The 13094-nt window shown below is 48.9% G+C and overlaps 2 protein-coding genes across 4 annotated transcripts in view; both read right to left on the bottom strand.

Annotated features, from left to right (window-relative positions):
- Positions 1–539: 539 nt before the first annotated feature.
- LOC118509848 (protein dimmed-like) overlaps positions 540–13094 on the bottom strand; it is a 50125-nt gene continuing 37570 nt past the window's right edge. The window contains exons 2-4 of one of the 3 annotated variants that reach the window (XM_036051047.1): positions 4359–5054; positions 1651–1905; positions 540–1388 (exon numbers count right to left, since the gene is read on the bottom strand). In XM_036051047.1, coding sequence (XP_035906940.1) covers positions 654–1388; positions 1651–1905; positions 4359–4778 — 1410 coding nt within the window. In that variant the 5' untranslated portion in view covers positions 4779–5054 and the 3' untranslated portion in view covers positions 540–653. Of the gene's footprint in view, positions 1389–1650; positions 1906–4358; positions 5159–13094 lie in introns of those variants that run through there. The other 2 variants (XM_036051049.1, XM_036051048.1) reach the window with 2 other exon arrangements.
- On the bottom strand, positions 9368–11992 carry LOC118509847 (rac GTPase-activating protein 1-like). Its single transcript, XM_036051045.1, has one exon. It carries the CDS (start codon positions 11871–11873, stop codon positions 9921–9923), a length of 1953 nt encoding a protein of 650 aa, XP_035906938.1. The 5' UTR covers positions 11874–11992; the 3' UTR covers positions 9368–9920.

Below are 13094 nucleotides of genomic sequence, written 5' to 3'. Positions count from 1 at the left end.
GTCAGGAGATTTTAGAAGCAAGCACCGTTCTCGGTTGTCCCTTTAGGTTTGTTTGTCGGTGGAAGTCACCGGCATCGGTGTTGGGATACAAATTGAAATCATGGTAAAACAAACGAACTGTGGAGAGTTTGTTCTAGTGTGTCCGGAACTCCGGAGGTTCTAAATGGGAAGGTAAACTAAAAAATGGTAACATATTAAAAGAAAGGAAACGGTCCACTGGCCAAAATTAAAAATAGAACGTCCCAGTTCATGTTCCAGTTTACAGTTAAAAAAATAGGACCTGACCATCCTGGCGGGACTTATAAGAGCAAATCTTTGTCAAGAAGTTTTTTTCCCCGTTTCCCACCTTTCCACTACGGCGATTTCCGCTTTCTCCACCGGGAAAGCCGGCCGTTTATTCTTTAGGTCCCTGTGCTGGAATTCTGAAAGAGATTACGCTAAACAATAGACCGACTAGCAGCGCACGGGGTAGTGTTGTTGGACGTGTGGCCTGCCCCCTGGAAGATGAGTGGGAAGATTCATTCTTTTGCTTTCAGCAGAATGTCTGAAAACATTTCCGGAGCATTCGAGGACCCCAAGCGTGGAATGTGTTCGTGGGGGGATCCGATTTTTGTTTTTCGCTTCTGTTTCGTCCGACGGTCGAGAACTGGGGATTACATCATTTGAAATGGATCCTCGTAGAAGCTGTTTTCGATATCTATACTGCTAGCGCTATTGTTATTGAAATGGTGGGTATTAAGGTGATTGTTGTTTATGCTACCGTGGTGTTGTGGATGGTGGCCGTTCGCCGCCGCCACGCCGGACACGTCAATGATGCTGCCGGTGGTGTTGTTGCTGATGCTCGCGTTGCCACCATTACTGCTGGCGTTGCTGGCGTTGCTGCCATTGCTGCTGTTGCTGCTGGTGGTGCTGGTGGTGGAGCCGTGGCCATTGCTGCTGGTGCTACTGCTGCTACCATCCTGCACCTGTTGCTGCTGATGATGGTGCTGCGGCGGAAGCGTGAGATGATGCTGCAGGACACGCTCGTGGCAGTCGAGCGCTGTACCGACGACGGACGCGGATATAAGATCGAGCGAGGTGGAAATCGGATCCACGTCGGTTGCGTGACACGGGCCCACGACTTCCGGCTGCGCTTTGCTCTGGATCGCCGTGAGACAGTTGCTCTGCATCGCTAGCGTGGCCACCGTGCCGACGTCGGTAATGGTGGGCAGCGTGGCGCTGGCGTGAAGCGGCAGGCCAGCATTGGCGGCTGCCGCCGCTTCTCCTTCACCGCGCATCACTATTATAACGTCGGTCAGCGCGGTGATGTAGTTCTTCGCCAAGGTAAGCGTCTCGATCTTCGAAAGCCGCCGCTCCTTTTTGACGTGCGGAATGACTTCTCGCAGTGACTGGACAAACAAAGACATTACCGTCGTTTGTTCCAGCCAGCACAGGACAGGACCATGTTTGCCGGTTCCGCACCATATCGTATAACAATCGATGTTGTACCATCAAGTCCGTGCAGCATGCAGCACGAAGAAACAAAAAAAGGGGAAGAAAATTTGAAAAAGACAAGGTAAAGTAAGGGCTGGCGTACATTTGTTCAACGAGATGATATTTGAGTCGGATGGGATGCAGGGAGATCACAGGAACACAGGTGGGAAGTCTCACCTGAAACGCATCGTTTAAGCTGTGCATTCGCATTCGTTCGCGTTCATTCGACTCCAGCCGCCGTAAGTTCCGTTCCTTCGCGTTCATGGCACCTTTGCGCCGTCGGGCGGCACTGCTGCTGCTGCTCCCATTGCCGGCCGCTCCCTGACCCGAGCGGCCACCGTTACTGCCCCGGCTGCCCGTACGGCTGCTACCGCAGCTCGTATCGTCACTCTGCGAGCTTGAGTCCGTCATGTCCGGGTCGATGGTGGCTTCCTGCAATGGCGAGGTAAGACGCAACGTAAGAAAACTGGCTGCTTATTGGGGATGATGCAGTTTGTGCTAGCGAATGACGTTGGTGAGCTAGCAGGGGTCTATACTGGGTTCGTTACAGTTATTGCTTTGTTTTCCTCAATCTTAGCAAAAAAGACAGAAAATATATAACTCCAACCAAGTAAAGGGTTTCACAAATGTATCGGTTATGACCACTTTGAATTTTTCACCAAATTTGTCTAATAGGGAACAAATGCTGATCAGTCAAAAACATGGTGGAATCGTAAAATGCAGCAGAAACTCATGGAGAAAGGCTTTTCTGTCTCACGAGATATCTCACTCGCTGTGAATCTTTGATACATAGGCTAGAGTTTGCGGCTAAACGATTTCAGCATATCCTCCTACTATTTTACGGAACTCGCCGTTCATGCCTGAGACGACATTTCGTCAAGCATATTCGTCAATCGAAGGGCAGGTGAGCAATAAGGTTACGTATTCTTGATGAAAAACGCGTCTTCGATCGAAGTGACTCTAAAACTAATGTAGAGCTACGTTGAGGAAACACTTAATGCATGGAGCTTAATCCTTACCATGAAGTCCTCACTTTATAGCTATTTTTCACATTGCAAAACTGTCCTCAAGTTCTACCCTCACAAAGTAGTTAAGTACTCAACATGAAGCGCTGTCTGCGCTATGAAGCTCCTCCGTCAATATGTAGCTAGGCTCTCGCTAGATACCCGTGCTCGCACAAAGTAGCTATGTCCTCATTATGAAGTGTCTTCTTCTTCTTCTTCATTGGAACTACAACCCCAACAGGGTCTCGGTCTGCCATTTCTGGCTTTTTGTGACTTGATTCTACCCATAATTGGTTAGTCAGACTTGTGCTCTGGGATTTTGCAGTTTGTCATTGTAAAAGTAGCTCTGTCCTCAGAAAATAGCTCTGCCATCATTTGGAAGCGCTGAGAGCTCTTCTTACCAGGAGGCTCTAATGCTTAAAAGCTAGCACGCACTTAACAGCGACCAATAGATTTTGTTAGGTTGACTTGAATCTCATGCCATTATCCGATCATTCGGAAGCTTAAAGCGAGGATCGACTGATCGACGACGGCCATGGCTATGGTTTTGAGCTACCTAAGCCATTGTGACTTGGTGGCCTTACTATACTAACAATCTTGAATCTACTAAGTCACTTGTACTAGTTTTATTACCATAGCCATCCAGCGTGTTTCCAACATCGTTGAAGGTGTACGAAGTTTATTGCACCAATTAATACAATAGCTTGTTTGGGTCATATTTAATTTTCGATTCGTTCTTTGCGTCAGGACCACACAAAATACCCACTTCTATTAGCCTTTACCCATCCCCATCCCATGCATGATCGATTGCAAATCGTTCTTGCGCCGGTAATAGCCGGTCATAAACCGGTACCCCCCGATTACTATCCCACGCTTTGCGATACCAAAAATTCATTTGCTTTTCAACCTTTCATTTACGACTTTCGCTTTCCAACCGGTCTATGGAAGCAGTGTCTTGTGCTGTATCAAAAAGAAACCACCGTCCAAACACCCTCTTCTCACACGGAGGCGTAAATAACGCTAGCCAGCGCCGGCAGTCAGTACCAGCAAGAACCAGCGGATGCAGGTGAGTGCCGTGTGCGTACTGAAACTGCTGTTTTGTCGTGTCCGAAACCGCCTGCCCGCTGTACGATACTGCCAATATTCGTGAACCGGATTCAAGGCACGATTATCATTATGACAGAGTAAACAAACCGTTTAATATCCGCACCGGAACACGATACCGGTCACACCACACCACTCGGGTCGGGCTGGTGTGAAGGTGAAGAAGCGCACGCATTTGTCGCCCTTTCGGCAGCAGTCAGTACGAGCCTGCAGTACCGCGCCAGCCACACAGCTGTATCAACCCTGTGGCCCTTTCCATAGGTTCTCGGGTTGGGTTGATTGAATTTTCGCATTCGCGAATGCGCTCAGGTTTCGCCCACCTGGTGGAAACGGAGGTTCCCCCTCCCTCGTTTTTTCCCAACACACGTCAGAAGGAGGTGTACGCAGGTCGATATCGATTTCAGTAATTAGAGTCGTAAAAAGTGTGGACTATCAGCTTATTTTATCGCAAAATAAAAACCCCATCATTGGGTTGGGGGGAGGGTTACTTTTCGGCAAAAACCCTCCTCGAACGGTGGGCGAATGCTGATAGTCTTGGGGGTACTCTAAGAACGAGTGGAGTGAGAAAGTAGATTAAACCAAGTGCAAACTCGGCTGGGGGTAAAAGAAAGAATTATCTACCGCCGAAGAGGACAGACATGACAGGAAGGTGAAACAAAGCCATGGCGAGGACTTTTCTGAAATAACTTCCAATATTCCCACAAAAAAACACCTCTTGAATTTTCCTATCAGCACTAGGTCAGCGTGGAATCGATAAACCTACAGCTACACACTCACCATTTGCATGCGTCGGGTGGCCCTTTTCGGTCGTGCGGTCGCCCTCAGCGTAACGCCACCGGTCGAATGGGTCGTGAGGGATTCACTTTGCAGCAGGTTTGCGTTCTTGTCCTGCTGCAGCTCATGCTGATGCTGGGCATGGGCAGTATGATGACTGGTGTGGTGTTGGTGGTGATGTTGGTGGTGCTGCTGCTGCTGCTGATGATGATGATGCTGGTGCGGATGATGGGGCTGCGAATGGTGCTGCTGCTGCTGCTGCTGCTGATGGTGATGGTGCGAATGGTGTCCGCTTCCATTGATGATTCCGTTCGTAGAACCGTTCGAGGCTAGCTCGTAGAAGCCGCTGGTGTCGGATGATTCCGCGATTTCGGCCGCGGCCAGCTGCACACTGTGCTTGTCGTCGGACAGATCGGAGCGCATCGCGATCGGGTTAAGGTGTGTGTGTGTGTGTGTGTGTGTGTGTGTGTGTGTGTGTGTGTGTGTGTGTGTGCGTGTGATTAACTAGAATCTGAGAGTGTTTTTCGTTCTACTAAATTGTAGGAAATGGGTTGGAAGTTCGATTCTTTGCACAGAAAGTTGCAGGCGTTACTGTGAAGCTTTAGTGCTCTGCGTGAAAACGGATTACCATTTTTTCTGTGCAGCTTTCAGTTGCAAAAGCTGTTTCGCGTCTCAATCAACTAATGCGACCGGGTCTACCTGGAAAGAAAATGTCCCACCGCGCGAGACGCGAAGGAGCAAAAGCAAAAAGAATTATAAATGAAAGAATATTAGATCCCTGCTTGAGAAGAAATGGAGCAACAAAAAAGGGGCGGAAAATGTGCAAAAGAACCTAGAAAAGAACACGGCACCGTGATAAAGCGTTACCGATCCTTCTTTCTACCGAAGGAATTCCGACGCAATAATGGGTTCCGGTGTAACGACCCAACCGAACCACGCGGACGCGCGGACGGGGAAAAGGTACCGGGCCACAGATTATAAAACACTTCCGGACCAATTTAGTCCGCAATCTATTTTTATTTCAAGATTAATTTGAAGACATGTCGCGTCGCATGCCACCGAGAACGCGTTGTCCGAGCCGGCGGGCGCATAGAACACGGCGGGCTGTGCATTCGTGGCGACGAATGCCCGTCAGCAGGGCCACGTGCGGAAGGCCCTCGGAGGCAACGGAATGCTCGGCTTGAATAACAAGCCCAACATTCTTCAGCATCCGTTCGGTTTGGTTGCGCGAAGGACTCGAGGTACCTTTTTTGTTTCCTCCACCGACAAGAACGGTTCCTCGGTCTCGACCCCGATCCGACCGGCGATTCTGTCATGGCGATATTGTTCTACGACCGCACAGTTTGCAATAACCGTGCGCTGGTGCTGGTAGTGTGCAGATGGAGCCGCACAGATTATCACCAGGGGTGAAACGTTCCCGCCGCTAGATGACGGGCTGGATTAGCAAGTCTCGCTGCCGGCGTTAGCCGTGGAAAGAACACATCGCCATACAAACGCAAAACGAAAGGTTCATCCTTCTAGTAGCGTCGGACAGAGGAAATCAAATCTGCTCCGTCGTGCTTCTCATCGTCATCGTCGTCGGACCAAGATTAATGTTGAAAGTTTGCTCTGAAATCTGAGTGGCGGTTTGGGCGGGGGTTTGGTTGGTTGGGGGGGCAAACGAGAACGCAAACTGTTTATGGTCGGCAAATGGATGGATCACAGATTCTGATTAGCGCCTACTCAAGTCGTCCGATGAGGCAGGTTTGTTAGAACAAATCGTACCCCCTTTTTAGTGTGTCCTTCGAAGAAGGTAAAGAAGGCGTTTGTTTTGCTGCGGTCAGTGAATAGCATTTGGTATTTGAGGTTTGTCCTTTAACTAACGAATGATTTTGGACAACGGGGATTGACCATTTCTTAAGCACAGCGAAGATTGTCTTTTTTTAACTTAAATAAGGCCTACCAATGCAATTATCCAATGTTTTACTCCTTGGATCTATTCATACTCTTGGTAGGATTCTTCATTAAATTATAAAACTACTTATTGTGATTTGAGTTATGTTTTACTTAAAAGTGATAGGAATTTTTCATTTAGTTTACTAAGGCTGCTAATTGGTTAATGAGCTCCTTTTACTAGAATCTAGAAGAATTTTACTAGAGATGTCTTAAGATGTTATCTATCCCCCTCAAAAAAAGTTGTGATCTCTGGATGGCTGCCAGGGGCGACCATGCGGCCACGTCGAAGAGCCCTCATCCAAGGGACCAAGGGGTTACGCCCAAGTGGCATAACCTGCTAGGAAGCCTCGCCACCGTACCAAGATCCACCAAGTGAGGTAAAACGAGAGGATATTGAGAGAACTCATCATCATCATCATCATGTTGGCCTACTCTTTTAAAGAGCACGTCGTCGTGACATGGCCCGGTCAACACTAGATTTCCAGGAAACTCGATCCCTGGCTGCAGCTTCCCATCCGTGTAGGCACCCGTTCTCCAGGATCCGTGTAGGCAGGTGCCGAACTGAGGGTCGCTGACGAATACCTTCTTGGCGGGACATGAGTCCGGCATCCTCATAACATGCCCCAGCCATCGTATCCTGCCGGTCTTCGCCACCGTCAGGACGTCCAGTTCGCCGTATAGCTCAGTAAGCTCGTGGTTCATCCTTCTCCTCCACACTCCATACTCGAACACAACGGCAAAGATGGCCCGGAGGATGCGTCGCACGAACACGCCCAGAGCGTTTGCATCCTCTGGCTCGGATAGTCCAAGACTCGCGGCCATATAGGACCACCGGGCGAATCAGTGTGCGATAGATCTCACATTTCGTGCGGTCTCGAAGTCTTCTGGATCTCAGCAGACGGTGAAGGCCATGGTAGGCACGATTTCCCAGCTGCTGACATCGTTATCCGAAGTAACGACACCACACCTTCACACACCTTCGCTGCCGTCTTGCCAACGATATCTATGTCGTCCGCGAAGCCAAGCTTAGTCCCGCGCCTCGTATGACACCTTCCAAGACTTTATTGAAAGGTAGACAGGAGAAACCGACCCCTTGCCTCAGACTCCTGTGAGTTTCAAACGACTCTCACAGGCCAACACTTTCCGATTGTCGTGACAGTTTGCCAAATCTGGCCAGAAGTTTACTGGGTCTCAGTCTAGCCAGATGTAAGGTAACACGCAAATCTAAAGCCACGGTTCTTTACACAATTTTGAGCTTTAGATCTGTTTTTTAAGGGAGTCCAGTGTCAGTCTCATCACGTGCCCGGTATAGTTATAACTCCCTTTAATGAGAAGACTACTCATCAATATCGTGAGATGCATCGGTTGTCCTTTCACACCAACGGAAGCAACTCCAAACACTCCCAACCTAATAGGAAACTAATTCCACAAACCGGTGTGGTGCCCGTGCCCTAACACGAACTCGCATAAGAAACGATCTCATTCACCTAAAGACTAGCAATCTTGCCAAGCTGATGAGAGGGCCGGCCAGCCCACCTTCCCAGAATATCCTATTTCGTACAGTTCGGTCCGTTTTCGCCGGTGCCCTGGATGGGATAATTAATTTATCAAACGTGTCGATTGCTACCAAAATCGGACTGGGAATAGTAATAATGCACACGCCGCGCACCATGGTCGGTGCTGGACGGACGACCTCCCACATCTAATGTCACCACCATTGACGAATCGTTAAATAGGGCTTCGTTCGGTGAACAAAAGTTGGGCGTTTGTGTCCTTTCCGGCCGTGAAGGGGATAACACATCCAGAAAAAATAGACACTTTCGCCGGGCGGTCATTTAACTGGCCACTGTGTGAGACCAGGAAGGGGACGGGTTTTGGATAGGCCGAACCAACAGACGCGCGGTGACGGGTTCGGACCCAAAAAGTCAACGGCAAACGGTGACGAATTCCTCCGGTTGCTGCTAATTAAGGACATACGTAATTAAATTAGACCAAGCATCCTTTCCAATCCTTGCCCACGGGTGTCTGTCGTGTGTGCCCGCAGTAAGCCTTCTCTCTTAGCGAGTGCTTTCGGACGACAATCGCGCGCGTGAAGGAGAAGTTCGAGCAGCAAACCGTTCTATTTCCAATTTCATCAAAAATTTATCCCTTGCGGGACTGGAAGCTGAACTGTTGTATGCTTCTGCCCACCACACCCATATCGACTCCGTAACTCACAACTTGCTGGCTGGTACCGACCAGGGGAGTTTTTCCCTAGTCACATCCCGGTAACGATCCTGTCACGACCTCGTGTGTGTGTGTGTGCGCGCACAGTAGGAAAATTGAACCCGGGGCTGGTATGTGGAAAGACAAACAAACACACCGGATGCGCGCGCGGTATCGAACCGTGGAAGTTGTTGATGAAAACAAATTGAATCATATCCCGCTGAGATTATATTCTTCTAATTTAGCCAATCTGCTCCCTTACTCGGGGGAGAACAGGTGGGGTGGCGCGTTCGGTTGGGTTTTTGATACGTTTCCAAGCCATTTTTCTTTCCTCAATTCTTCTTGCCCGCAATTGTTCCCGCGCTGGCGAGCGATAGGATGTCCTTTCAGGGTTAATTCCACCCGGGGAATGGTTGGCACAGTGCGTCGGCTGGACATCAAATTGGATCGTGCCGAGGATCAAATGCCATACAGGGGTAGAAAAAAAAGCAAGCACCGTACCATCTTGACCGTTAAAAATGGTCTTCCTTGGGTAGATGGTGGAAGTGTTTCAACAATGTAGTATATACACTATATAAATTACACTGATTTCACAAATAGCCTATATAATTTAAGAAAACTCGACGAAACAAGGAGGATTTTTTCAATGGAACATAAGAGTGAGAACCATTTGCTATTTGCTGCAAACTTTTGTTGCAGTTCATGTTTGGGCTCAGTTCTGATTGTTTTTAAATTGATTGCGTTACCAGCTTCATTGTAGGATCGAAAATTGAACGAGCTTTATTAACATCCAACGTTTTAATTGGCAAAGTATTTTGATTAGCGTTATAGTCGAGCTTATTTATATATTCGCTTAATATATTACTGTCATATTCAGGTTATTTTTTTTATTTATTAAAGGTTGCTCAAAACTTTTTTTATATCATAACATATTTTCAAAATAACTTAGATTTTCTAGAAAGTTAGGTTACAACTAAAGTAAATCCTGGGATATAGGAAGGAAGGTTATGTGTGTGTAAAAACTTACGAAAAAGTTAAAAAAAGTATTCCAAATCCAAACAAATTACTATCACTTAATCTTTAACAATCAAAACCAGTTGTTCGCATAATTGTGTTAGGCATTCTATTGTGATATCTAACAATAGATGCTTTGCTAGATTTGTAATACTCAACTCAAGTTTGTGGTTAGTGAAATTGCGTTTTTTTTTGTTTGTTTTATTTATTTATGTATCAAATGTGTGGATGAAACAACAAGTTTATACACCTTCAAATAGGATATGTAAGAGAACAGTATAAGAAAATGTTACATTAACAGTATGCATGGTTAATTTAAGTAACTACATCTCTAAGCGCTCTTTCCTCCTTCTTCTTCTTCTTCCCCTTCCCTTTCCAGCGCCATTCCGGCCCCCGGGCCCCCTTGGCATTTTAATCTTTCGACGTCTTATACGGTGGTGTCGCATAATACTTCCTGTCTTTGCGAGGCCGGCGCAATATCGGCGTTTCCATGCGCCGTTCCTTCTCGAGGGCCTGCGTCATGAGGTCGCCCACACCACCGCGCCTGCCTGGCGTGGGGGCTCCCTTTCTGTTGCTCTCCTCGCCGTAGCAACCGCTCGCCGGCTGCAGCAGGATGAACTGGCTCCAGTAGTCGGTGTGGATTTGCAGCATGGCCTGCACGATGCTAAACTGCACGTACGTTTCGGCACACATCGCGTTCATGTCCAGATCCATGCGCGAGTACCCGACGATGGTCGGTGCGAACACGCGGGCCAGATTGTCGATCGGCATCTTGGCCTGCTCCGAGAGGGCCACGCGCTGGAAGTGCAGCATAAGGAACGCGAGTGTGTCGCGGTTCGGTGCCGGTAGCCGTTCGATCAGCTGGCACAGCTGTTCCCGGGTACGCTGGTCACTGTTCGGGCTCGAACTGCCCGTCACGGCGTTGGAGAACTCGGCGAGCAGAGCGCACGGGATGAGCGGTTCGCGCAGGGTGCGCAGGAAATCCTTTATGCAGCTGCAGAGCACGTGCACATCGACCTGCCCAAGCGTGGGAATGGTTTTGCCACGCAAAAATTTCTCCTTCAGTGCGCGTACTTCGCGCTCCGAGCCGGACATGCGGTACAAACCGACCTCGGTGAGGCCGCGGTTTTCGATTTCGCTCACGCAATGCACGATCAGCGCGGGGATGCGCGGGCTGGACGAGGGACAGTAGTCTTCCAGGCAGTTGATGGCACCGGGTGCCTGTGGCGTTTGCGGGCCACCGTTGTTGGTGGCGGTCGCCGTGCTGGCCGTACCGCGGCGAACGTTCTTTGTTTGTGATTGCGGTACGCACGGGAAGGATATCTTTTCGCGACAGTACCCGTGGAACAGGGCCTTACATTCGCGACACCGAAGGCCGCTGCTGCCGAAGCGGATCCGTTCCTGGCACTGGTTGCATGTGTCCGAGCTGATGAACGTGCGGCCGACCAGATCGTGCTGCCGCTGGATGACCGTTTTCTTGGGTTCCTGTTTTTCCGGCACCGGTGTGGTTGGTGCCACGTTCACGATGGTTGCGGCAGTAGAGTTGGACGAGGCGCAACTCGAAACGACCGCCGGGGGCAGTCGATTCTGTGGAGCCATCGTGCGGAAGGTTGACTCGGCCTGTATCGGCCCACCGTCGGGCCCGGTCGGGACCGTTATCTTGGCGTGTGCAATGATTTCACCCTCCGTGCGCGGTTCCATGACGTGCGAGGTCGAGTTAATTTCCATCACGCGCTTCGCTGGCTCCTGGGGCACCTTAAAGCTAGTGTTGTTGTTGTACGATGGGCGATGCTTCTTCCACGACTTTCGCTTCGCTTGCATTTTCAGCGGTTCCAGGAAATCGTCTTCCGATTGCGTCAGGGAAAGATCCACCAGGAACGACCCAGTGGAATTGATGTCATTGTCCATCCCGCCGCCCATTTCGCGGTCTGCTCCTCCGTCGACCGTGTGCCCGTGGCGCGATCTGCGTCGTGTCGGTTCCGTCGCAAACACTGCCAACTGTTCACGCGTTTCGTCCCGGATCGTTTGCTCGTTGCGCACTATATCGAACACGGCCATCATCTTGCGTTCCATCGAATCCCGCTCGTGCTCCGCATGCCGGCGGGCCTTCGTTTCCGTCTCGAGCAGTTTGCGGGCGTGGAAGAGCTTCGATTCGAGATTCGTAATGATGCGCAGTGCATTGTCTAGCTCGTGCTGCAGGCGTTTCGCTTCCTCGATCGACTTGAGCCACTGCATCCGGCACTCGTCCTGCAGCTGCACGAAGCGCAAAAACTCGACCTCGGCCGCACCATCGCGAAACACTTCAAACGAACGCCGCAGCTCATCGTATTGAGCCACCAGGGACAACTCCATCACTTTTGCCATTCAAGTACACACAAAACCATTCGGTGATTGATTTTCCGTTACGAATACAAAACGCGCGTCCTTCCGATGGGACGGGAGGGCACACACAATCAGCGCGTAAGCAGCCGCCGATTTCGAAACTAAACGGCCGCCGACCGTTACAAGGGGTCGCGTTGACAGCGCCGCCAGCTGTCAAACGGCACGATCAGCTGTCATTTGGAGGCGGCGGCTGTTTCGATCGACATTCGTACCCCTCGCGTGAAGTTGTTTTTTATTCCGTTATTTTAAATACAGTCGGGTGCATTTCAGGAACTTATTTTAAAGTAATATTTTTTTGATAATTTTGATAATTTCTTTAGTTCATGTACATCAAATCTGTTGTGTTGGATGTAATTTCTAAATTTTGAATGTATTCGTCATTCAATCAAAAAGCCGTTACTCGCTTATAAATTTTTAAATTTTTAAAACGATAAAAAAAACTTTTAGCTGCTTAAAATTGTTTGCAGTGCAGCACCGAAGGGCAATCATAAAAGTATAACTAAACAAAAAACCAACATTCCTTGGAACGCTCTTCTTTTTTCTCCAAACTGTTCGCCTTCCTCTCAACGTTAAGTGAATGTCGTAGCTTGTTAGTTTTCACACAGCTTTACCGCTACACGCTTATCCTAACAGTGCAGCAAAACTGCAAGAACGTACAAACGAACGTACGAAAAAAAAACACAGTTTGTAGAAAATTGCTCTTCCTCAGTAGGGTAGGTCGGGGTGCCATTGTTGCTAGTGAAAGTTCTTGAGCGGGGTAGCAAAAAACACAACCTACTATCATCGACACATCGTAAAATAGGAAAAACCCGTAAAGCACTTATCCAATGATGGTGCGTTGTAAAAGGCGTGGAAGGTAACAAGCACGCAAAGGATATGGCAAAAAGGGCTTCGGATAGTTTTACGACCGATTGCTTTTAAACAAGCTAGACACACATGTTGAGAGGCTGCGTTTTTTCGTGTCACAGAAAGCCATATAATTGAGATTACTTCCTTTTTTCTGGTACACAACTTTTATGAGTGGGATTTAAAATAGCTTTACGTTCAAGAACTATTTAGCCTGCCAGATCACTCCGGCTTTGCAGGAAGACATCGTTTTGTCACATAATGGCGCCACTTTCTTTATGAATTTATTGGCCGGAAAATCAGGAGCAATCTGTCCACCAAGTGCGGTGGACCGTTTGTGGGTGCGAAATTAATAGC

The sequence above is a fragment of the Anopheles stephensi genome, chromosome 3 (assembly GCF_013141755.1).
Source record: "Anopheles stephensi strain Indian chromosome 3, UCI_ANSTEP_V1.0, whole genome shotgun sequence".
In the NCBI taxonomy this organism is placed as follows: Eukaryota; Metazoa; Arthropoda; class Insecta; order Diptera; family Culicidae; genus Anopheles; species Anopheles stephensi.
Note: the sequence above shows the minus strand (reverse complement) of the source record. Positions and strands in the feature narration are given on the sequence as shown.

Coding starts and splice junctions, on each gene's coding strand:
- LOC118509847 (XM_036051045.1), bottom strand. CDS start 11,873: ATGGCAAAAGTGATGGAGTTGTCCCTGGTGGCTCAATACGATGAGCTG.